Below are 23,793 nucleotides of genomic sequence, written 5' to 3'. Positions count from 1 at the left end.
GCAGTTGCAAATATGTAGACCGAAGACATAAAAAGGGGTTTTTTGATGCAAACTGTGGAAGAAAACCTAATACTCCATTTGGCAATCTCTGCACTTTGCCCCAAATCTTTATTTGTCTCACAAAAATATCATTAACCAAATTTTAGATTAAGACATTGTCTACTCAGAAAAATTTCTGCTAGATAAAGAATTGAGATGAATACAACAGCAAAATTGGAGATGAGAAAGGAATGCTGAGAGCCACTGGCGATGGCGTTTGATGAAAAAGCAACAGTAGGGATGACTAAAGATTTTTCTTTTCAAAGTGTGTAGGTCACCCAGTTGCGCTATCTGAGAAATCGATTCAGGTGAGGGTGGTCTGCAAATAGAGGGGAAACAAAAATTCGAAGAAAAATCTTGAGGGACTGTACAATGTCTTGGTACCCGGCTCAATGAAAATTAAAACGAGCTAATCAACGTCCCAAAATCAGGATCCTAGAAATTTGGCAGTCACGGTTCGCAGTAACGATATCTCGAATTCTACATCTCGCGAAAAAGTAAGACATCACTAAAAGAGTATGCTGAAAGGCGCAGACCCGCATATCTGAAAAATTGACGGAAGACAAAGTACACGCCCATATCAAAAATTTCGCCAGGAAACTGAAGGGTGACCAGCTTTTCGAACTCGCAATTCAAGATATACTACCACAGAAAAAACATTTTCCCCGCATTGTAAAGTCCCCCTATGAAAATTGCAGCTCCACCAGCACCGCCGGAGACAAATCCCCAGCATCCTATGTACCTCAGCACTCGTACAAGAAGTACTAGCACAGTGCTTCCCTCTTGTCAAACTTGTCATAATGATGACCCCGATCTTGCTTCAGGAACAAGTAGCCGAAAGCGGAAAATTTCGGACTACTACTAAAACTATCAGAACAGATTCGATCACATCTGCGCAGCCTTCTAGACGTCTACGCGGGGCCTGTGATGTTTAGAATATCCAACCCCTAACAGTATCTTCAAATTCAGTGACAGAAAAAAAACACTGGATCTAGAAGATGATTAATTATTATTACGGGAAATAATTATTAATATCTCTAAAATTTCTTTATTAAGGAAATTTCATTTGGTGCAGTTAATTTTATCCGATGCTTGATTGAGTTCTTTTCTATCCCGCAGTTTCTCTAGACTTGTGCATACATAACTTCATCATTCGGTAAACTTTTTTTCATGAATTAATTGTCTGTTCATTCGTTAGCATATTTGCTAATCATTCTTTTAAGTTATTCAATTCTCAATCAATTGCACTGTTTATTCTTGTAAAACCTTTCTTCTTCAAAATAAGCATCCAAAATGAGAACTGTTCTTTATTCCGGAAAATCCAACATAATTTTAGAAGTCGCGCACTTGTTGCGCACGATCCGTGCTAATTTCTAATTGAGTACGACAGATATATTACTGAAAAGTCTATTTTATAAGCAAAACAAAACGTCGATTCGTTTTCCGAATACTTGATCTTAAGAGAAGCTTTGTTTACTTGGATTAATTTTGATTTTCTTTGAGACTGCCTATTGTGAATCAATTTCCTGAGGCTCATATCTCATTCAAAAGTCCCATTTCCTCATTTTTTGTTTTAGTTTTGAACAAATGGTTGGCATCATATAGAAATAGAATTTAATTCTTTGAAGAAAGCAATTTTTGAATTAGTCGTAAAACTTTCAAATTAGCGTGCAAAATGTATCAAAACACCGAGTCACCAGGTTTTTTGATGAAATTACCTCCTAAATCTAAAAGAAGAACATAGTGACTTGAATACTGGTTTTTAGATAATTATCGATGCTTGACTGGCTTCACTAAGGTGCAACTCGTGTATGACGACGTAGTTGTCAAGAACTTATCAAATGATCGAATTTTGATCTCCGGTAGAATAGTTCTGGTCATAAAGGAAAAAAAGTGAAGCTTAATACACGAAATTTTTCGCCAGGATTTTTTAATGATTGAACTGTGCAACTGCACCAGGAGTTCAAAATCATTTTAATATAATCGTTGCTTGTCAAAAAGAAAGTATGGTATTTTACGATGGCTGCTCTTTGAGGCAGTCAATTTTCCTCTAATATCTGAGGACAGTCCACCTCCTACGAGTGATATAAATAACCGTTTCTCTAGGCGTTTCATCACTTTAGTAGTCAAACAGAAAGCCTTTTCATTTCCTTAAATGTGGGAGTGATGAATAATTAATTGTTCACGCCAACTTGAAAGCGATTTGTCGTTGATATCAATGAGAATTAAGAAGAAACAATATCAATAATATCATATCATTCATTCGCACCGATGACTTCCTTATTATATAGTGTTAACTCGAAATTTCAACAATACCTTGGCTGATTATATAGTAATTTTTTTAAAAATTTTGGATCCATTCTAAATTCTGCCCCCACCCCACCACCAGCTTGGTGGGCATATAAGTTTCCTAGTGGTCATGTAACTTTTACGCCATTCAGACGCAAGTTCAATTTTATTACATAGTAATGTGTTGTCTAACAACACATGATCTGGACCGTATCATCGTTTCTATAAAAATAGATTTGGTTCACTACCGTTCACTTTACCAGACACTGGGAATAGAGAAATAAATGCATGGCAATAATTGAGAGTCTATTTAAGTGCAGTAAATATAATTCAGTGTACCTATTTTGAGTTCAAAAGTAGATGATGGCGCTCCTATTTTAGTTCAAGAAGCAATGTATCTGCAAATTGGCGCTCGTTTTCTCTTTAAATTATGCGGCGTCACCCAAATCTATATCACGTTTCATCACTGAGCCAAAAAATTCATAGTCTCTATGATGTTTTATAATAAGGTACAGCAAGAAATTCCTAAATTTCATCTAAAGTTCAAAAAATGTTCACTAAAATTTTTTGCGTCTGTTTAATCGAAGAAATGCCTTGATAGAAAAGGCTGAGCTGCTGATATGAAATTTTTTTCGCGGATTTGTTTTAAAACGAGAAAATGTTGTCTTCTTCACAGGAAATAAAATAATCTATGCTCTCCTCATTATAGATCATAAGAAGCATTTATTCACAAACGCTATTTTCCGAGATGCCAGAATTTTCCCAGGATTTTGTAGTGCATTTTTCCTGGGTATTTAATTTGACATTGCAAATTATGAAAACTCAAAGCTAATCCTTTTTTTCGAATTGAGCATGACTTGAGTGACTAAAGTTAGTTGTTTTTCCTTTAAAACTAGTCACCAAAGATTGATGATGATAGCAAAAAAGCTTCGAAAATGAATATGAAAGAGTAGCAAGTTCTTCATCATTTCTCATTATCAGCTGGAGACCTTTATAGTTCGTTTCAATTTTCCTAGAACCACGTGTCACTTTGGGTAAAAGGTCGATAACTCCATTTTGATGGCTAGAATTTCTCCTGATTAAAAATTATATGAATTGAAAGTTTGTTTTATAGTTTTAACAAGATATTTGTGTCCGTTTGTGATTATCAATTGTTTTTCTACAATTTGCTATGTGATTTGCATTTTTCGTTCAAGTAGAAATAGTTATCTTAACTCAAGTGTCATGTAAAAGAAACTTTAAAGATGACGTGTTTGACTTAATTATCTACCAGATGAGAAGGAGATAGAAAACATTGAAAAACTCATATATAGTTTGAAATTAACTGGCGTATCCATTTTTAAAAACCCTTCGAACTCAAACCACTAAACAAACTAAATACTAACTCATTAGAGGACAGATGATACGTGCAACAATTAAACAGACTAACAGACAAGACAAACATCAAAACAGCATTGAATAAATACAACAGCATTGCATACGAGCAACCCTCAATGACTATTGACTATGTTTTTTTTAAATAATAAAAGTCAAAATAGCATCAGATTAAAACTAAATTCAAACAAACGACTTGCAGTTAACAGCAAAGATTTGAGACCTGCCTGTATTGAGAATATTTAGCAAAAAGACAGAAGACAGAAAGGGAAAATTTGAAAAGAAAAACGTTTACGATTTTTGAAAACAATTTTTATTCGGGAGCCTTGAAAACAATTAGATATCAAGTGAAATCAATCAATATGTACAATAATATCTTGATACAAAATAGTTCAGACTTGTCATTATCAAGAATGTTACATAACAACAAAAAGAAAAAATACAAGCAACATATCAATACAATTTTGCGAGGAAATGGTGTCGAATCGTATAACATCATTATCTATTCAGTAAAGATTTTAGTTATAAACATTTGCGCCCTCTTCCATCGCCGTTACCCATCATTGGCCTGTCATTATTGTGCCATTGTTGTGATAATCGCACGAAACAACACAAACGGACCTTAAAAGTTCGAAAATGTCCAGACCAAATTCATGAAACCTCGTAGAACTAAGGCCAAAAAACCATTATTTAAATGATAAAAGAGCAATGAAAACTCTACTCCAATTCATCTATAAGAGAAAGCAGCGTCTATTGCTGCCAAGACTGCAATGAATGATTACACAAGTGAATTTAATAGCGTTCATAGCACACAAAAGCTCTCAAACAAATAGATTATTTTGTTACTGCTTAGGAAACAAATTGAGATGTCACCAGAGAGACGAGACGAAGTCAAAACACTAGAAAATGAGAACGAATACAGGCGCAAGTCCGAGTTGCAGAAACAATGTTAAGCAAAAAATGTTGAAGCCAACAAAACCATTAGCTCATGGCTGACATCATCATGCATTCTCGTCAGGCCTCATTTTATGTTTGGTCTGTATATAATTTAATTTCGAATCCAAATCATTCCCGAAATCATTCTAACTTGAAATCGTTTGAGTTCAGCATTAAAATAAAAAAGGCAAATACGTTTTTTGTGAAAAGCACAACGCTCCCTTACAGTTCGAACAATTTTTGAGTTCTGAAGATCCACAATTAGACCAAAATTGGTTTTGCTATTGCTAATTGTTCACCAAATCAAAATAATGCTCTAAATGTTACCGAAACAGCTAATTTTACCAAGAAGTTGATTTAGCAAAAATAATCGATGATTTTTAGATACTTATCGAAACAATTTAGGGAAAAAACAATATGTGTTGACTGAAAGCAGCAAATCATTTCTTGAGTAGGTCCTTAGATACCGGTATTGACATAAAAATATTAAGACTGCTTCATAGGACTACAAAAAGAACATTAAATGCTGGCAAAACTCAAGAACTCAATAAAAATTTACCAGAAAAATCTGTCGCAACCATAAAAACCATATGTTTTACTCATAAACCACAATATTTACACTCTGGACCTGATTCATACTTAATTGAGACGTCTTTAAAAATTCCATTTTAGACTGAAACAAAGTTGCCGGTAATTGAGATGGCAAATATTTTAAAGGGGACAGGCCCTAAAATAAAACCCTAATCTTCTTTCATTTTAATAATCAAAGTTCGCACCAAAACCGGACTTGCCATCGCTAAGCGATTGTAGAAATAGTCAATTACTCTAAACATTTTTGTAATAGCTTTCTTTGGCAAACGAAAATCTATATATCAAAAATAAACGATGATTATTTTATTAATATCGAATCAAATTAGAGAAAGGCGCTAACAAGTTAGTTCCAGAACACTTTCTTCGGAATTGAAAGTAGAAATGGATCTTATCTGAGTAAACCAAGACTTTAGCAGCAGTTTTTTTTTTATCTGCACTGGCGGTTCAATTGGACTAAGTTGGCCAAATAAGAGTAATTGATGACATTTTTTGTGAATTAAGAATGGTGAACTTTCCAAAACTTAGCCAACATTTTATCCAGCTCAAACAGTTAATTCAAACAATTCAACAACGCTTTTTAATCGTTTAACCTATAACTAAAGAGACTGTCGTGAACAACTTTATCATAACTATAGCAAAAATTGATCAAATTTTAAGGAAAATTTTTGAAAATTTTGAACAAATAAAAGGAATTTAGGCTAATGTTCTCAAAATTTTCAACCTCGGCAACTGCTCGGAAAAAGCAATGTTAGTAAAAATCTTTTTGATTCAAAATTCTATGCTTTACAAGCTTTCTAATGATACCAGTCACAATGAATATAGCGATCGTTGAATATTGACAGAAAAAAAAACCCTGTTGAGCATATAGTTCCTTCCCCACTAAAGTGGAACATAATGACTAATGCCGATTAAAAGAACGACCTTTAATCGTACGTCTTTAAAAAATGAGACGTCTTTAAAAATTGCATTTTAGATGGAAACAGAGTTGCCGGTAATTGCGATGGCAAATATTTTAAAGGGGACAGGCCCTAAAATAAAACACCAATCTTCTTTCATTTTAATAATCAAAATTCGCACCAAAACCGGACTTGCCATCGCTAAGCGATTGTAGAAATAGTCAATTTTTCTGAACATTTTCGTAATAGCTTTCTTTGGCAAACGAAAATCTATATATCAAAAATAAACGATGATTATTTTACTATTATCGAATCAAATTAGAGAAAGGCGATAACAAGTTAGTTCCAGAACACTTTCGTTGGAATTGAAAGTAGAAATGGATCTTATCTGAGTAAACCAAGACTTTAGCAGCAGTTTTTTTTATTTGCACTGGCGGTTCAATTGGACAAAGTTGGCCAAATAAGAGTAATTGATGACATTTTTTGTGAATTAAGAATGGTGAATTTTCCAAAGCTTAGCCAACATTTTATCCAGCCCAAACAGTTAATTCAAAAAATTCAACAACGCTTTTTAATCGTTAAATCTATAACTAAAGAGACTGTCGTGAACAACTTTATCATAATTATAGCAAAAATTGATCAAATTTTAAGCAAAATTTATGAAAATTTTGAACAAATTAAAGGAAGTTAGGCTAATGTTCACAAAATTTTAAACCTCGGCAACTGCTCGGAAAAAGCAATGTTAGTGAAAATCTTTTTGATTCGAAATTCAATGCTTTACAAGCTTTCTAATGATACCAGTCACAATGAATATAGCGATCGGCGAATATTGACAGAACAAAAAACCCTGTTGAGCATATAGTTCCTTCCACACTAAAGTGGAACGGAATGACTAATGCCGATTAAAAAACGACTCTTTAATCGTACGTCTTTAAAAATTGAGACGTTTTTAAAAATCGCATTTTAGATGGAAACAGAGTTGCCGGTAATTGAGATGGCAAATATTTTAAAGGGGACAGGCCCTAAAATAAAACCCCAATTTTTTTTTCATTTTAATAATCAAAATTCGCACCAAAACCAGACTTGCCATCGCTAAGCAATTGTAGAAATAGTCAATTTTTCTAAACATTTTTGTAATAGCTTTCTTTGGCAAACGAAAATCTATATATCAAAAAAAAACGATGATTATTTTATTATTATCGAATCAAATTAGAGAAAGGCGCTAATAAGTTAGTTCCAGAACACTTTCGTTGGAATTGAAAGTAGAAATGAATCTTATCTGAGTAAACCAAGACTCTAGCAGCAGTTTTTTTTTATTTGCACTGGCGGTTCAATTGGACAAAGTTGGCCAAATAAGAGTAATTGATGACATTTTTTGTGAATTAAGAATGGTGAATTTTCCAAAGCTTAGCCAACATTTTATCCAGCCCCAACAGTTAATTCAAAAAATTCAACAACGCTTTTTAATCGTTAAATCTATAACTAAAGAGACTGTCGTGAACAACTTTATCATAACTATAGCAAAAATTGATCAAATTTTAAGCAAAATTTATGAAAGTTTTGAACAAATTAAAGGAATTTACGCTAATGTTCTCAAAATTTTAAACCTCGGCAACTGCTCGGAAAAAGCAATGTTAGTGATAATCTTTTTGATTTGAAATTCAATGCTTTACAAGCTTTCTAATGATACCAGTCACAATGAATATAGCGATCGGCGAATATTGACAGAACAAAAAACCCTGTTGAGCATATAGTTCCTTCCCCACTAAAGTGGAACGGAATGACTAATGCCGATTAAAAAAACGACTCTTTAATCGTACGTCTTTAAAAATTGAGACGTTTTTAAAAATTGCATTTTAGATGGAAACAGAGTTGCCGGTAATTGAGATGGCAAATATTTTAAAGGGGACAGGCCCTAAAATAAAACCCCAATTTTTTTTCATTTTAATAATCAAAATTCGCACCAAAACCAGACTTGCCATCGCTAAGCAACTGTAGAAATAGTCAATTTTTCTAAACATTTTTGTAATAGCTTTCTTTGGCAAACGAAAATCTATATATCAAAAATAAACGATGATTATTTTTATTAATATCGAATCATATTAAAGAAAGGCGCTAAAAATTTAGTTCCAGAACACTTTCTTTGGAATTGAAAGTAGAAATGGAACATATCTGAGTAAACAAAGACTTTAGCAGCAGTTTGTTTTTATCTGCACTGGCGGTTCAATTGGACAAAGTTGGCCAAATAGGAGTAATTGATGACATTTTTTGTGAATTGAGAATGGTGAATTTTCAAAAGTTTAGCCAACATTTTATCCAGCCCAAACAGTTATTTTAAACAATTCAACAACGCTTTTTAATCGTTAAACCTATAACTAAAGAGACTGTCGTGAACAACTTTATCATAACTATAGCAAAAATTGATCAAATTTTAAGCAAAATTTATGAAAGTTTTGAACAAATTAAAGGAAGTTACGCTAATGTTCTCAAAATTTTAAACCTCGGCAACTGCTCGGAAAAAGCAATGTTAGTGATAATCTTTTTGATTCGAAATTCTTTGCTTTACAAGCTTTCTAATGATACCAGTCACAATGAATATAGCGATCGGCGAATATTGACAGAACAAAAAACCCTGTTGAGCATATAGTTCCTTCCCCACTAAAGTGGAACGGAATGACTAATGCCGATTAAAAAAACGACTCAAGTTTTAAAAATATCAATTGAAATGTAAAACAACTGTTTCTTGCGAGCCCGTTGTTCCAGTTAAACGCGACCATATTCATTCGTTTGTATTGAAATTTTCTGGATTCTAACTAAACGAAAGCATGCATCCTCAAAATCGGTTTTGGTCAGATTTTGATTTCAATTTTTGATACAAGAAATGATTTTGATTAACACAATTGGTTTGGAGAGATGTGGAAGTGAATTTGTTAATTTTTATGAATTTGGCGGCAAACAATTTTGGTTCTATGCACTAACCTAATCCGTCTTTTGTGGATAATTTTGACCCACAGACAAACTTTTTTGTAGTCTAAAGAAGTTTAATGCCTTTTTATGAGATTATTCGATTAAGAAGAAACTTCTCAAGCACTATTCGCGCAAAAATATGATTTTAAATCTCAGGATTTTCTCTTTCATCTTTTTATAATTGAGATTAATGATTTTATTAATTCAAAGAGGAGAACAAAACAGTCAAAGCAGGTGTTCAGTGGCATCGTGTGATGTGACATTGAAACATAGTACCAATTTTCAACGCCCATAATTTTGCGCATATTCATTTTACAAGCATACTCAAAAAAATGAAACGTTGTTAAATGCAATTGATTTTCAATTTCAACATTCTGAGAAATGTCGCTTATTCAAATCGCAATTATGTGCGAAACAGTTAAATGAAAACAAGTCCCAGATAGCCCCGGTGTGGTTCAGGGAATTACGTAATCAATAGAGTTTTTTTGCTCACTTTCACTTTTCTTGTTGGTCACCCTTTCCTAATAGGCTGTAAATGAATCTAAGCACTCAAACTTGCGGGTCTTTCCAAATTATAGCCCCCATGGAACTATATCCCCTGCACCCAAAATTATGGTATGTTCACGGTAATGAAGCAGGTATATTAGAAAATAGCCAAAGTTGAAAACTTGGAAACACCAAAAATTTGATCAAGTGCTTAAGATCGCTTAAGAAATTTATACAAGACTTGTTAATGCAGAAAATTTTTAAGTGAACAGTGAAAATCAAATGAAATGAATTGAGAATTCAGAGTTCAAAAAGTACTGCATTGCAATTCAATTAATTCAGGGTTGGCTGCTATTTTCAGGACAACTGATAATGTTGATGATATAGCATCTATTGCGTGTTTGGAGCTATTTCTTCTTTCTACTAAGCTGTCTTTTTACAAAGACTTCCAATTCGCTCTATTTTGCTCTCGATCGTTTTCGGGACGAATCAATCGGGTCCTTTCGGCTTTTGCTCCCAAAAACTGATCTCGCTTATTTCGGGCTCAAAGTCAACAACTCGCGCGGGTTGGAACTCAGACGCGTCGAAGTCCATCGGGTCTAGGTAGCCAAACACTTGATCTGGGTCGCTGCTGCGGAGAAACAGGCTGTAAATTCTTGGATTTATTGACGCTGTTTGTTGGAATTTCATGTTGTTGTTGTTGGTCGATGTCGGTATGGTCTGGGGTAGGGCGGCCGGGTTTACTGGAAGTTGGTTCGTATCTTTACCTGGTAGAAAACTTGGGTATAGGACATTATTGACGAATGGGTTGTCTCGTTTGAAAGCGTAAATTGGTCGGGCTGGTTCACTGAATCGGCGACTTTCGGTTAGCTCAACGAGAGGTAGTGAAAATATTAACGAAGTTAGTGCAGTAGTCGTGACGCAAACATAAACTGTTAGAATTGAGTTTGTGAAGAGTCGCGGTTGGTTAAAAGCGCCCTTTTGATGCATCTTTCTGGTAAACAAACAAAACAACAAATTATGGAAATTATTACTCGTTGAAGCCGGGAAAGATTTACCCTTAAGGCAAAAAGTGAATGACGGGGGAGTAATAATGATATTAAGCTACTCGTTTACTTACTCCAGATGTTAATTAAAATGAGAAGAAGAGAGAATTGTGAACAAAATATTTTAATCACAAATCTGAGATTGATTATTCTCCCTTTTGCTTCCTTGCTTTGAAGCCACAAATATGCAAATTGTTCTCAAGATGTTCAACAACAACCCACTCGAGTTTATAATGGAATAAAAAGAGAAGAGAAATCAAACTACTCTCTCATTTTCACGCTCTCTCTATCTCCACTTTTTTTCTATCTCTTCGATATAAGTAGTTTTTCGGTTTTAAAATTATACAATAAAAAGTAGATAATATAATTACAGCTCTGCTTGTTCTTGACTATGATGAAATTGTATAGCAATAGTTCTCGTTCTTTCTCCCTTTTTCAGCTCCTTTTGCGTAATAAGCTTCTACGTAATGAACTCTTTTCCTTCTATCAGAAATGAGGGGGGCCGTGATGTCAAAATTTTAAAACTTTTTGTCAACTCTGCCCTCTGCAGCGCTTACTTTTTGACTGTAGCCCGTCACTGGTTGAGCGGGCGGGGAGTGTGTTAGGGCAACTTTCACTAATCTAGGCAGAGTCTTGATAATAATTTTTGAACTAGTTTTTCAAATTATAAACATCAACTTGGAGCTCAGCTTCAGCTATAGCCATATATTTTGCATCAATTTTCTCTTGCAGCGATATAACATCCAACGTTTCAAGCAATGAATTCCCCCGTATCGTACACTACAACCCTGGCCGGGATTATGGTAAAGTTATGACGCAATAGTCTCTCAGTTTCTCAAGGCAATTGTTGCAATTAATAAATTGATAGCGAGTTGATAAATTTGTGATAATTTCCTGCTTTTTGTAACAATCTAGATTACGATGCGACGTTGATCAAGGGCTCACAAGCATAGAGCAATGCAAAAATTGACAATTATTTTTACATTTCTGATCATTAATTTCTTTAATTGGCAAAGGACAGCTTTGACTTCTCTGTGTCGCTGCTCTGTCGACAGAGAAGCAATATTAAAGCTCCGAGCTCGGAAAGAGCGGAAATCGTGAAAAACTCTCGGCGGAAATCGCTCGGAAAGAGCGAAAATCGTTAGCTGCGGTACAGATCAGTTCTGATTAATGATACCCTTTTGCGCTCCACGCAATAAGAGCCAGTGTCTCTACCAGATTGAATATGACTACCATCCCGCTAACTATCGGAATTTGCCAATAATTATCAACCGTTCCTTTGTCGCCATATTCAACAAAATAAACATTAAACGCATGAATTAACCCAGCTTTATGAGTTACAGAGCCCGGACCGAACTCCAAGTCTATATCAGTACTAGGCAAGTCTAAATCCAAGTCTTATTTAGGTTTCCAGTACTGGGCAAGACTAAATACAAGTCTTACAAGTCTGCCAAGTCTTAACCAAGACTTAGATAACACTTGGAAGTTGATTCCCAAGTCAAAACCAACTTTTGAAAAAAATTCGAGTGAAATTTTCGAATTCAAAAAAATTTCGCAACGTGCCACGATTTTGGCATTATTTTTTGGCCACTTTCCCGGGGTGCTAGAAAATGATGCCGGGGGCATACCAAATTGATTGTTGGGTGATTATTAGCACCCCTGGAGGGTATATTGAGGGTATTTCAGGTGTTTTGGGCCGTTTTCAGCCATTTTTCAGCCGTTTGGAGCCGCATTTTAGCCAAAAGATCTTTTCCAATTTGGTAGGGCACAGGCTCTTGATGCTGGCTGCTCGTTCGAAATCACTCGACCTTTAAACATAAGATCTTAATTACGTCAGTAAGTGACTTACTAGATAACAAATAACAATTCAGCTTGTTAAATTAATACAATTGCATAATCGCTGGTAAAATTCCTGTGATAATTTGCTAGAGTAAGTGCAGTTTGATATACATGAGTACATTTTAGCAAACCAAATGAATTACCAGAAATCTGCAAGTTACGTAGGTCTCAATGTCAATGCAACCCCCGACGCAGAGCGAAAAGAGTCCCTTTCTCTCTAGTTTGCGAACCCGGGCCAAACCTCACGTCATTGTGATTACTGGGCAGTGCTATTTGCAGTAATAAATACTTATAACAGTACTGTCTAAGTCTAAATGCAAGTCCTTCAAGTCTTGGCCAAGACTTGAATAACAATTGATAGTTGATTCACAAGTCAAAACCAGCTTTTCAAAAATTTCGCGAGTAGAAACTTTGAACTCGCGAGTAGAAACTTTAAAAAATCGAATGATTTCGGTCATTTTGCTGGGATCCTTGAAAACTGATACGAATTGATATCCATCCATATCAAACGCTACCAAAGGACCCCGGTAAGTTAAATATGCCCAGATTGGGTTGCTTTCAGGCGTTTTTGGGCCGTTTTCAGCCATTTTTGCCTCTTTCTGACCCGACTTGCATGCAATTTTATAATTTTGACGCAATTTAAAAATTGTAGAAACGTCTGCTTGCAATCGAGGAAAAATCGTAAAAAAAACTGGAGCTCTTACAGTCCCTCTGATCGCACGTGGACGGTTTATTTGCAGTAAAATAGCTGATGCGGTCCGAAATGTCTGCCCCTCTATCTACCCCAAAATCAACCCCACGTAATTCAGCGTGAAAATGAACATCGTGCAGTGCAATTGAATCATTCCCAGGATATCAACTAGTAAAAGAGCTTTTAATGCCCTTAATTAGTGCTAAGGTGAATTGTTAGTAGGTAATAATAGGTGATTATTATATAAATTATTTTAACTTTGTGGGCGTTTAAATGGTCAGCTTGCCTTATGCTCACTATCCGTTTTTTTTATCAACCCTGGTGTTAAAGGGAATAGTCATTTACACCAATTTCTGTCAATTACTAAGCTATATTTGACAAATTTATAACAAATTTTTGTTGATTTCCCGGCTATTTTGACAATTTATCGGCCAATTTCTGTCGAATTTCTGCGTTTTGGCGGTCTATTTTGGACTCCTGATTAGCTGTTTTTTGGGTTTTTGCAATTATTTTGGAAGACTTGCCGGCTGTTTTTTACGTTTTGGAAGCTTATTTTGGATAATTTATCAGGTAATTTAAACGTCCTTTAGATCTGTCAAATCTTCTCTAAGATTTGCTAGTCTAAATGCAATTCTTGGACCAAAGGTCTAAGTCTAAAGGCAAAGGCTTAGCCAAGAGTTTCATTTTACTTGCATAATTCACCGTCTCATTTTGACCCACGCGTATAGGCCAACACTTGAATTTAGAAGTGCACATGGTGAATAAGATTTGCATTTAAAATGCCAAGCGTACAAATTGACATAATCATTGCTGTTTATATCGGTAATGACATAAGACTTGCAAATAGAGGTGTCTAGTATTGACATTGACTTGCCGTTCGGTTCAGAAGGAAAGCTTGAATAGCTGAGAACAACATAGCTGAGAACAACATATTTAGAAATGATGATGGTTCATTCAAGGAGAGAGTGTTCATAAGCGCATGAGATGCCGACGTTTTGTTAGGTTAAAAACATCAGAAAAAAATTGTGACAAAACAAATTTGCGTTTGGGTACTAACAAATAATGTTTGGGTAATATAAACTTTAGCATCTGCGGCACATAAAACTTAAAGGAACATCCTTAGTTCATTCTTCACAATACAACTTATTTGTTTCACTCAATATTAATTGATAATTTATATCAGGACTTGTACAATTTAACAATTCTGGGAAATTCAATAAGTCGCGATATACGTACGTATCAAGTAATATTGAGTGAAACAAATAAGTTGTATTGAGAAGAAAGAACTAAGGTTGTTCTTTTAAGTTTTATGTGCCGCAGATGCCAAGATTTGAAGGTATTATAGGCAAATATAAATAATCTATTGTACTGAATTTCTCCTTAACAAGAAGTTCTAAGTTACAAATTAGAACTCAATAAGAATTTCAGCAAAAATAATGTTTTCACAAATTTTTGTAATATGTTACGACATAAATATTAAGAGTACGATAGATATTTTGTAAAATGCACGCTTTTTGTTACTAAAACATCAGTATTTAGTCCACTCGGACTCATCTAGACCAAGTAAAACTATTGCCCAGTTTGTGCTAGTTCAAAAGGTTGCTGCTTCCTTTACCCTGTCACCGTTTCTACTTTTTGTACGATCAGTCTCCTTTTATCAATTTTAGTGAATCCTTGGCTCGCTCATATTTTTTCTCATTTTTTCTGATTTCCAAACGTTTTTATAACGCCTTCTTCAAATCAGCCACAAAAAGACTTTTAGTTGCAAATGTGACCGTGTTCTGAATCAAAATTTGAGCATTAAGAAAAACAGCTCGTTAAAGAGTGTTTGAAATTCCAACTTGGAAACTTCTATTCCATTGTGAATTTTAATTGAAAGTGTTAGAATTTTGAGCAGATGCAAAGGAGAGAAAGCTGTTAGCAAATTATTGGAGGATGAATGTAAATTTTTTGACAACAAAAATTTTTCAAGATTGAAATGGAACAAAATGACGAAAGCAAATGAGTGAGGTTACACATTTAATCAAAAGTTCAAATATTGTTTGTCTGCCGGAAAACTGATGAACAAGGTACGCACAAAACTGCATTTTTCAGGGCTCAGTAAAACAATATATGAAATCTAAGCCAAATGGACGAATGCCATGTGGGAACTTCAAAAAAATCGTACGCAAAATTATTTTACTTGCAAAATCTGTTTAGTCGATCGGGTTTATTGTTTGATTGCAATGAGTTGTAGAATCGAGGTGTTTTCTGTAAAATCTTTGTGATCAAAGCTATCTTATAAAAAATTTAGCTATATTTGCAACATACTCTTATCGGGCGTCTCATTATTTTTTCTTCCTAGCTTCCAATTAATTCATTAATTACTCGCGCAACAAATGCGTGGGTTTTTGTGCGATAGCAAATTTTGCAATAAATTGTAGGAGCGAGCTCATTGTATCTGCTACTTTTTTAGCACTTCCAACTAATTCCTCTCATCAACTAGTTTAAATAAATCCATTAGAACAGATTTGCTAGTCTAAATGCAAAACTTGGACCAAAGGTCTAAATCTAAAGGCAAAGGCTTAGCCAAGAGTTTCATTTTACTTGCATAATTCGCCGTCTCATTTTGATTCACGCGTATAGGCCAACACTTGAATTTAGAAGTGCACATGGTGAATAAGATTTGCATTTAAAATGCCAAGCGTACAAATTGACATAATCATTGCTGTTTATATCGGTAATGATATAAGACTTGCAAATAGAGGTGTCTAGTATTGACATTGACTTGCCGTTCGGTTCAGAAGGAAAGCTTGAATAGCTGAGAACAACATAGCTGAGAACAACATATTTAGAAATGATGATGGTTCATTCAAAGAGAGAGTGTTCATAAGCGCATGAGATGGCGACGTTTTGTTAGGTTAAAAACATCAGAAAAAAATTGTGACAAAACAAATTTGCGTTTGGGTACTAACAAATAATGTTTGGGTAATATAAACTTTAGCATCTGCGGCACATAAAACTTAAAGGAACATCCTTAGTTCATTCTTCACAATACAACTTATTTGTTTCACTCAATATTAATTGATAATTTATATCAGGACTTGTACAATTTAACAATTCTGGGAAATTCAATAAGTCGCGATATACGTACGTATCAAGTAATATTGAGTGAAACAAATAAGTTGTATTGAGAAGAAAGAACTAAGGTTGTTCTTTTAAGTTTTATGTGCTGCAGATGCCAAGATTTGAAGTTATTATAGGCAAATATAAATAATCTATTGTACTGAATTTCTCCTTAACAAGAAGTTCTAAGTTACAAATTAGAACTCAATAAGAATTTCAGCAAAAATAATGTTTTCACAAATTTTTGTAATATGTTACGACATAAATATTTAGAGTACGATAGATATTTTGTAAAATGCACGCTTTTTGTTACTAAAACATCAGTATTTAGTCCACTCGGACTCATCTAGACCAAGTAAAACTATTGCCCAGTTTGTGCTAGTTCAAAAGGTTGCTGCTTCCTTTACCCTGTCACCGTTTCTACTTTTTGTACGATCAGTTGTAATCAAAAGTTCAAATATTGTTTGGCTGCCTGAAATCTGATGAACAAGGTACGCACAAAACTGCATTTTTCAGGGCTCAGTAAAACAATATATGAAATCTAAGCCAAATGGACGAATGCCATGTGGGAACTTCAAAAAAATCTTACGCAAAATTATTTTACTTGCAAAATCTGTTTAGTCGATCGGGTTTATTGTTTGATTGCAATGAGTTGTAAAATAGAGGTGTTTTCTGTAAAATCTTTGTGATCAAAGCTATCTTATAAAAAATTTAGCTATATTTGCAACATACTCTTATCGGGCGTCTCATTATTTTTTCTTCCTAGCTTCCAATTAATTCATTAATTACTCGCGCAACAAATGCGTGGGTTTTTGTGCGATAGCAAATTTTACAATAAATTGTAGGAGGGAGCTCATTGTATCTGCTAATTTTTTAGCACTTCCAACTCATTCCTCTCATCAACTAGTTTAAATAAATCTATTAGAAAAGGTTACACAACTGATAAGGTCGTTTAGTTTTTATTCACCTGCTGATATTTGGTATAAATTGATTAAACTATTTTCTAGTTAAAATTTCCTTTGCAATAAAAAATATATATCATCAACATAATCTTCTTATCATGGTGTTTGTGTTTGTTTTTTTTTTATATAACAGATGATTTGAGAATTCAAATTTGACAAAAAGTTGTTGGAACTTTTTGCACGAGATTGTCATAGCTGTCTTGGCAATTGAATCTAATGTGGCACCAGGCTGAGACATAATTTTTGTTTTGTACGAATAAGAATCTGTTCGTCAAACTGCTTGACAATTGTGAAAATTTGCAAGTTGCAATCTGACACGTATCGTTTAGGTATAAATGAACTTTTGTCTGTCGTCAAAAACATTCACAATCAAGAGCAAACCGAAATAGATCACAAAGAATGCCTCAAAGACAATAGATATATCTCCCGTGGGTCATGTACCCGTTATGAAATGTCTCAGAAAAAACTCAGAAAATCGAATTTTTAATTAAAAAACATTTAGTCAACTTATAACAGGTATAGAAAATTGTTGATCACTTCAAGAAGAATTTGTGTTATGGTTTCTTGATTTTCATTATTATAACTATCCAAGAATGTGTGAAAAAACCTAAGCCGGACGTTCCGTAAAATTTTTCGCATTATGGATATCCAGGGAAATTTAAGCAGTACAGCTGAGAAGTTAGCGCGGAAAAAGTTAGCGTTTTAAGTCTTTTAATGATGACTATAAGAACTAATTGCTTTTATCCGATTGAGTCCAATTTCTAACTTTGATTGCCAGCGACTGGAATAAGCCTTTCTCCAGTTGGACTCACGGCTGTGCATAAAAAACATTCCAGCGCCATTCAGATTCGTTACATTCAGAAAAAGTATCTCATCTGCTTTTTATTGTATACGTCAATTTGAATAGGATTTCAGGAGAGATATCATGCGTCCCGTCCCCCTTTTTCGTTGTGTCTGAGCAAACTTTGGCGATTTACTGTGTCAAAAGCCTTTCTTAATGTCAAGGTAAATGCATTTTATTTTCTGACCTTGTTTATGTCTGAAATATTGTCCTGTTTTTTCTGTACTAACTTTTGTTCGCGGTCTATTGTACTTCCTCGCACAAAGTTTCGCAGGGTGACGGATCACGTTGAAGGTCAAGTTGAAACTTTGCTTTTTGTTCCGACCACTCTTGAGGGGGGAGGAACTATATACTCAAATGGGTTTTTTTTGTTCAGACAATTTTGGCCGGTCGATATATTCATCGAAGAGAGTTGTGAGTGGTATCATTAGAAAGCTCGTCCTGCGTAGAATATGGAATTAAAAAGATTTTTTTGATTTTCGGTTTTTAGAGGGAGTTATCGAGGCTTAAACTTCTGAGAAAAGTAGAGTGAATTACGTTCTTTTTATTCACATTTCCTTGAATTTTTGACTAAAATTTCGTCAAATTTGCTCAAACTTGTTACACTTTTTTTTTCAAAAATAGTGCAGTTGATTTTATTTAAGAAAAAATTTTGACTGTTTTTAATTTTCATTTACTTTTTTTTACATTGACTTTTTCATCAAAAACAGTACAATCTAAGCTCCTTTAGTCCACTTTGGTCAAATTTGCGGGAAGTACACACCCAAACACCACAAATACAATCTTTTTAGACTCAACAGGGGGCTATTTTTAATTCAACTTCCGTTGAAAGTGCTCTGTAATTAAAACTTTGCAGTTTTGTGCTAACTTTACTTGTTGATTATCAAAAACGCACCATTGTTTTAAAAATATATTCCCTAACAAATTATCTATATCTAAAAAATTTGAACAAAAAGTGTTCCTAATGGACGAACAGCATTAGCAGGGCTAGTTTTGGGCCACTCTGGGACTTCTACAATCCGAAAACAATCCGGATTGTAATCAGGCGTACTTTTTTAAGATTAAATATGTCGATCTTTTTAAAATTAATTAAAGAACAGAACATTTCAAATTAAAGCTCAGGAATGATAGGTGCAATTGGTTTCCTCTGCAGCTCTAAATTAATGCGTCTAGTTTTCTACCTGAAAACTTATGGTTCTTTTGACTTCTAAAAACATTTGATTTTTAAATAAATAATGGCTTATTGACTTTTGCCTCTTTTTTTATTAATTTGATCATTTTTTAGCTTAGTGTCAGCAAAGAAAAAATCTTCTTTTTTCTACTGGTGGAAAATTTAATCTCTATTGCGTCTTTACGCCTTAAGTAATGGTTTTCTGGCTGTGGTACTACTAGATTTCACATTTTTTCAAATTTTACGTTCTAGCAAAATTTTCATCTTTTCTAGTTTTGTCGCATTCTCACGTTATTAACAGTTCACATATCACAATATTGACGTTCAAAATAAACACAACAGATAATATTAAAATCCTTAAAGCAATGGATTATGGTTTTAACGGCTTCGATTTTACTTTCTCGAAGAAATTTAATGAATTTTTAAATTTTGCGTTTAACTGTCGTTTTTACTTTATCTTTTTAGTCGTATAAAATTTCCTGTATAATGACAGATTTCACTGTCCTTTCATAGAACCATAGATGAGCCAATATTCTGATACTAGTAGATAGCTGATGGCTTTCATGACTTTGAAAACAATTGTTTTCCAAAATAAAAATGAACATTTTCAAATTTTCAATAGTAGCATTAGCAATCTCAAACTTATGGAGCAATTTAGTTGATATCTAATTGTTTTCATTACTTTGAAATTAATAGTTTTTTTAAAAAATAAGCTTTACTTTACTCTTTTTGTTCTCTTTTGTCTAATTGTTACCAAGCCTTATTATTGACCCATATCTTGTCTGGTGAATTACAAGTTATTTTGTTTAGTTTCAGTTTTATCTGACGCTATTTGGACGTTGTTACTAAGTTTTGTTTTTTAAAACGGACAAAATTTTTAATGTAATTATTGTTTGTTGTTTTTGTATGATTTTGCTGTTCGTCTTGACTCGCTTTCTCGATATTAGCATATCTCATCATTATAATGCCTCATTTTTTACTCCACTGAAGGGTGTACTCCACTGAAGGGTGTTTGAATTTTTGGGTTTTTCTATCTGTTCCTCATTTGGTAGAATATTATGCCAAAATTGTGGATGAGCGGGGTCGGAACCTTATGTGCGATTGCACCTTACCGAGCCTCCTTGTTAAGTTAAAAAAATTAATTTAAGTTTATCATTCGTGGAGGACTCAGTCATATTTCAACTTTATCTGCTCGTTTTACTATTCTGGTGACTCACCTCTCCCTAATTAGACACAAATCTGTTTTAATTCCGATTTTAATCTGTTAATAATCGAGGTTGCCAACTTGAAGTAGAGACAAAAAAGTATGATCACGAAGATTGTGAGACCCGTTAAAAGTTATTAGGGAAACAATTAAAAGGTGTATATGACCCCTCATTCAAAAAAGAACAAAAGACAAATCTTAACCATAAGAAATCTAAATATACGTTTTGAGGGGAACTTTCAATTATGAAGTGGCATATTCTATAGCATGAATATGTATCGATGTGACATTTTGTCTCTGTTACAAATTCGGAATGTTCCAAGAGGAAATCGAAGGCTTGTGTTACTGCAGCTCGTACCACAAACTCATGACACAGCGATTGACTAAATAGTTGTTTTGTTTTCGCATGACATGATTTCTGTTTACAATGTTGCTATGATCCGATAAAGCACTATATTTTGCAGATTAAATAAAGACAGAATGCAACAATTTTTAGTACTCTATTTATTCTGTTATTTCATGAACCAAATTTAAAACTTCCGTGATGTGTTGCACTAATGACGCCACGAAATATTTTACAAATAATCATCAAATCAAAATTTTTTTTAACAAAGCAAAATGTAGGTGTGCAGCTTGAATTTCGCTCCTGGAATAAAATTATTTTCTAATAGGAGAGCATAGAAGTCATTTAAAATCTGGCAAAGAAATCTGCCTTTTTTTCAAAATATCTGTTTTTGATGAGAAATAAACTCAGATTTTCTCCGTTTCAAATTTCAAAATTGGAATTATTAGCACATTACGGTCTAGGTGTCAAGACAATTTACCCAATGCCATTATACCCAATGCCACCATACCTAATGTACTTTGATATTTTCGTTCAAAAATCCGACAACAAATTAGCAGTCGCTATTATTACCCGTATGTTTTAACATACTCATGGGCCATAGCCATGCCTCAGTGGCCCGTGGGACTTGATATGAAACTATCACAACCGAGCATGGGATTAAGTTATCCGCTTGTTAAATTACGGTCTATTATGTTAATCGAAAGCATCAAACCTTGAACATTGATGCAAGAAGATTAAGATGACATGATCGCAGGAGGAACAATTAAAACGAAGAGAGAGCTGACAATAGAATTTCAAAACTTAAAACGGAAATTTTCCGTAAATGCTTTTTTATTTTTTTAAGATTGGCCCTTTTGTATAATTACATCATTTCAAGCGTCTACTTTAACCGAACAACCCTATTTTCAAAGTTATTGGTTGCCATCTAAAGAAAATTTAAAATGATTAAATATCAGTGAGTATAGTTTAAACTTAAATTGTGTTAACAAGGCGGCTCGCTAATGTGCAATGGCACATAAGGTTCCGACCCCGCCCATCCACAATTTTGGCATAATTGTCTACCAAATGAGGAACATAGAAAAACCCAAAAATTATTTTTTGCAAATCCCAAAAAAGCCCAAGTCTTTTCCAAAAAATTCTGTATGAACGATGAGATAGCCTCCAAAGCAAATAACTCAGTGGAGTGAAAATTGATCCATTAGATTGCTGTAATGTGTCAATATTAAGAAAGCGAGTCAAGACGAACAGCAAAATCAAACAACAACAACAACAAACATTAATTACATCAAAAAATTTATGTCCCTCTTAAAAACTATAATTAATAACAAGGTCAACATACCGTCAGATAAACCTAAAAATAAACAAAAATAACTTATAAATCACCAGAAAACATAGGAAACCAGTCCATAAAAAGGTTTGGTAACAATTATACAAAAAAGAACAAAAACAGTAAAGTAAAAAAATTAACTTTTTTTTAAACAATTAACTTCAAAGTAATAAATACCATTAGGAATCAATTAATATCACCACAAATTTACGATTACCACTGCTTCTATAGAAGGGCATTAGAATCTGTCCTTATTCATTTTTTAAAGCGGCTAAAAAGAACAACAAAGAACAAACAAAATTTCAATTGAAACTTGCCAGAAAACGCTGTCAAAACCGTCAAGCCAAATTTTGGCACTCAAAATTTATTTGATTGCGCCTTCTTCAAACAGCTATAATGTAGTAAGTGGCCATTCATTAGTAAGACTAGGTAACAAGTAGACAAAAAAGCGAAGTGCTAAAGTATGTAAAATTTTTAATTTTTTTCTCGAAACAAAATTACTTTCAATGTCATGAAAGGCACTAATTACAAAAAGAGCTATTTAAATAGGGTCTTTTATTCATGAAAAGGAAGCCCTCGAGACCTGTAGTTATCCAGAATATTTCTTGCATCTACAAAAAGAACGTCAAATAAGACAAAAAAGTCAAATACATTTACTTTTTTTTTGTGAAAAACCGGTGTCGAAGCCAGTAAGCTCCTAACAAATTCTTTAAAAAAACGATTTTGGGACACCAATCCCTTTTATTCCCTTGACACCCATAATGTCATATTTGACCTGTAATTATTTAACGAGATTAGGTAACAAAAAGAAACATAAAAAGAACAAAATTGCGAAGTTAAAAAGTTTTTTTTTTTAAATTTTGGAAAACGGTTGTTTTCAAAGTCATGAAAGCCATCAGCTATCTACTAATATCAGAATATCGGTTCTTCTATTCTTCCATGAAAAGCCAATGAAAGCTATCACTATACAGGAAATTTCATACGACCGAAACGACAAAGTATAAATGACAGTTAGAGACAAAATTATAAAATTCAATTGATTTCTTCAAGAAAGAGGCGTCGAGGCCGTTAAAACGATGATGTATATCTTTCAGGACTTTAATATGTTCAATTCTGCTTTATTCTGAATGCTAACAAGGTGAAATGAGAACTGTCAATAATGTGATAATGTGACAAAATTAGAAAACGTGAAAAACTGGCAAATATCAAAACAAACAAAAATCTGAAATCTTGTAGTATCAAAGCCAGAAAACAATAACTTCAGGCTTAAAACTGCAACCGAGAATAAATGTTAAAACAGTAAAAAGAAGAAGCAGTCTTTCTTTGCTGACACTAAGCTGGCAGTTGAACAAATTAAGAAAAAAATAGAGGAAAATTTAATTAAGCCATTATTTTTTGAAAAGTCAATTTTTTTTAAAAAAAGAAACCACCATAAACTTTCAATTAAAAAACTAAATGCATTAGCTTGGAGCTGCTTAGCAAGCGAGTTGGTTGGACCTATCACTCCTGAGCTTTGATTTGATTTGTTCTGTTCTTTATTATTAAAAAAAAGACCGACTGATTACAACCCGATTTTTTTTGGATTGTGACAGTCCAAGAATGGCCCAAAACTAGCCCTGCTAATACTTATTGTCCGTTAGGAACAATTGATTTTTCGAATGTTGTAGATATAGATAATTTGTT

The 23,793-nt window shown here is 33.8% G+C and overlaps 1 protein-coding gene across 4 annotated transcripts in view; it reads right to left on the bottom strand.

The window, feature by feature from the left end:
* Window positions 1-9,819: 9,819 nt before the first annotated feature.
* Window positions 9,820-23,793, bottom strand: part of LOC142335197 (uncharacterized) — a 44,617-nt gene continuing 30,643 nt past the window's right edge. For all 4 annotated transcript variants that reach the window (XR_012758857.1, XR_012758858.1, XR_012758859.1 and 1 more), the window contains one exon: window positions 9,820-10,572. Coding sequence is in view for 1 of the 4 variants with exons in the window: in XM_075383582.1 (XP_075239697.1) it covers window positions 10,068-10,572 (505 nt within the window). In the remaining 3 variants the exon portion in view is untranslated. The remainder of the gene's footprint in view (window positions 10,573-23,793) is intronic.

Source organism: Convolutriloba macropyga, chromosome 2 (assembly GCF_964194025.1).
Source record: "Convolutriloba macropyga chromosome 2, txConMacr16.3, whole genome shotgun sequence".
NCBI classification, from domain to species: domain Eukaryota; kingdom Metazoa; phylum Xenacoelomorpha; order Acoela; family Convolutidae; genus Convolutriloba; species Convolutriloba macropyga.
Note: the sequence above shows the minus strand (reverse complement) of the source record. Positions and strands in the feature narration are given on the sequence as shown.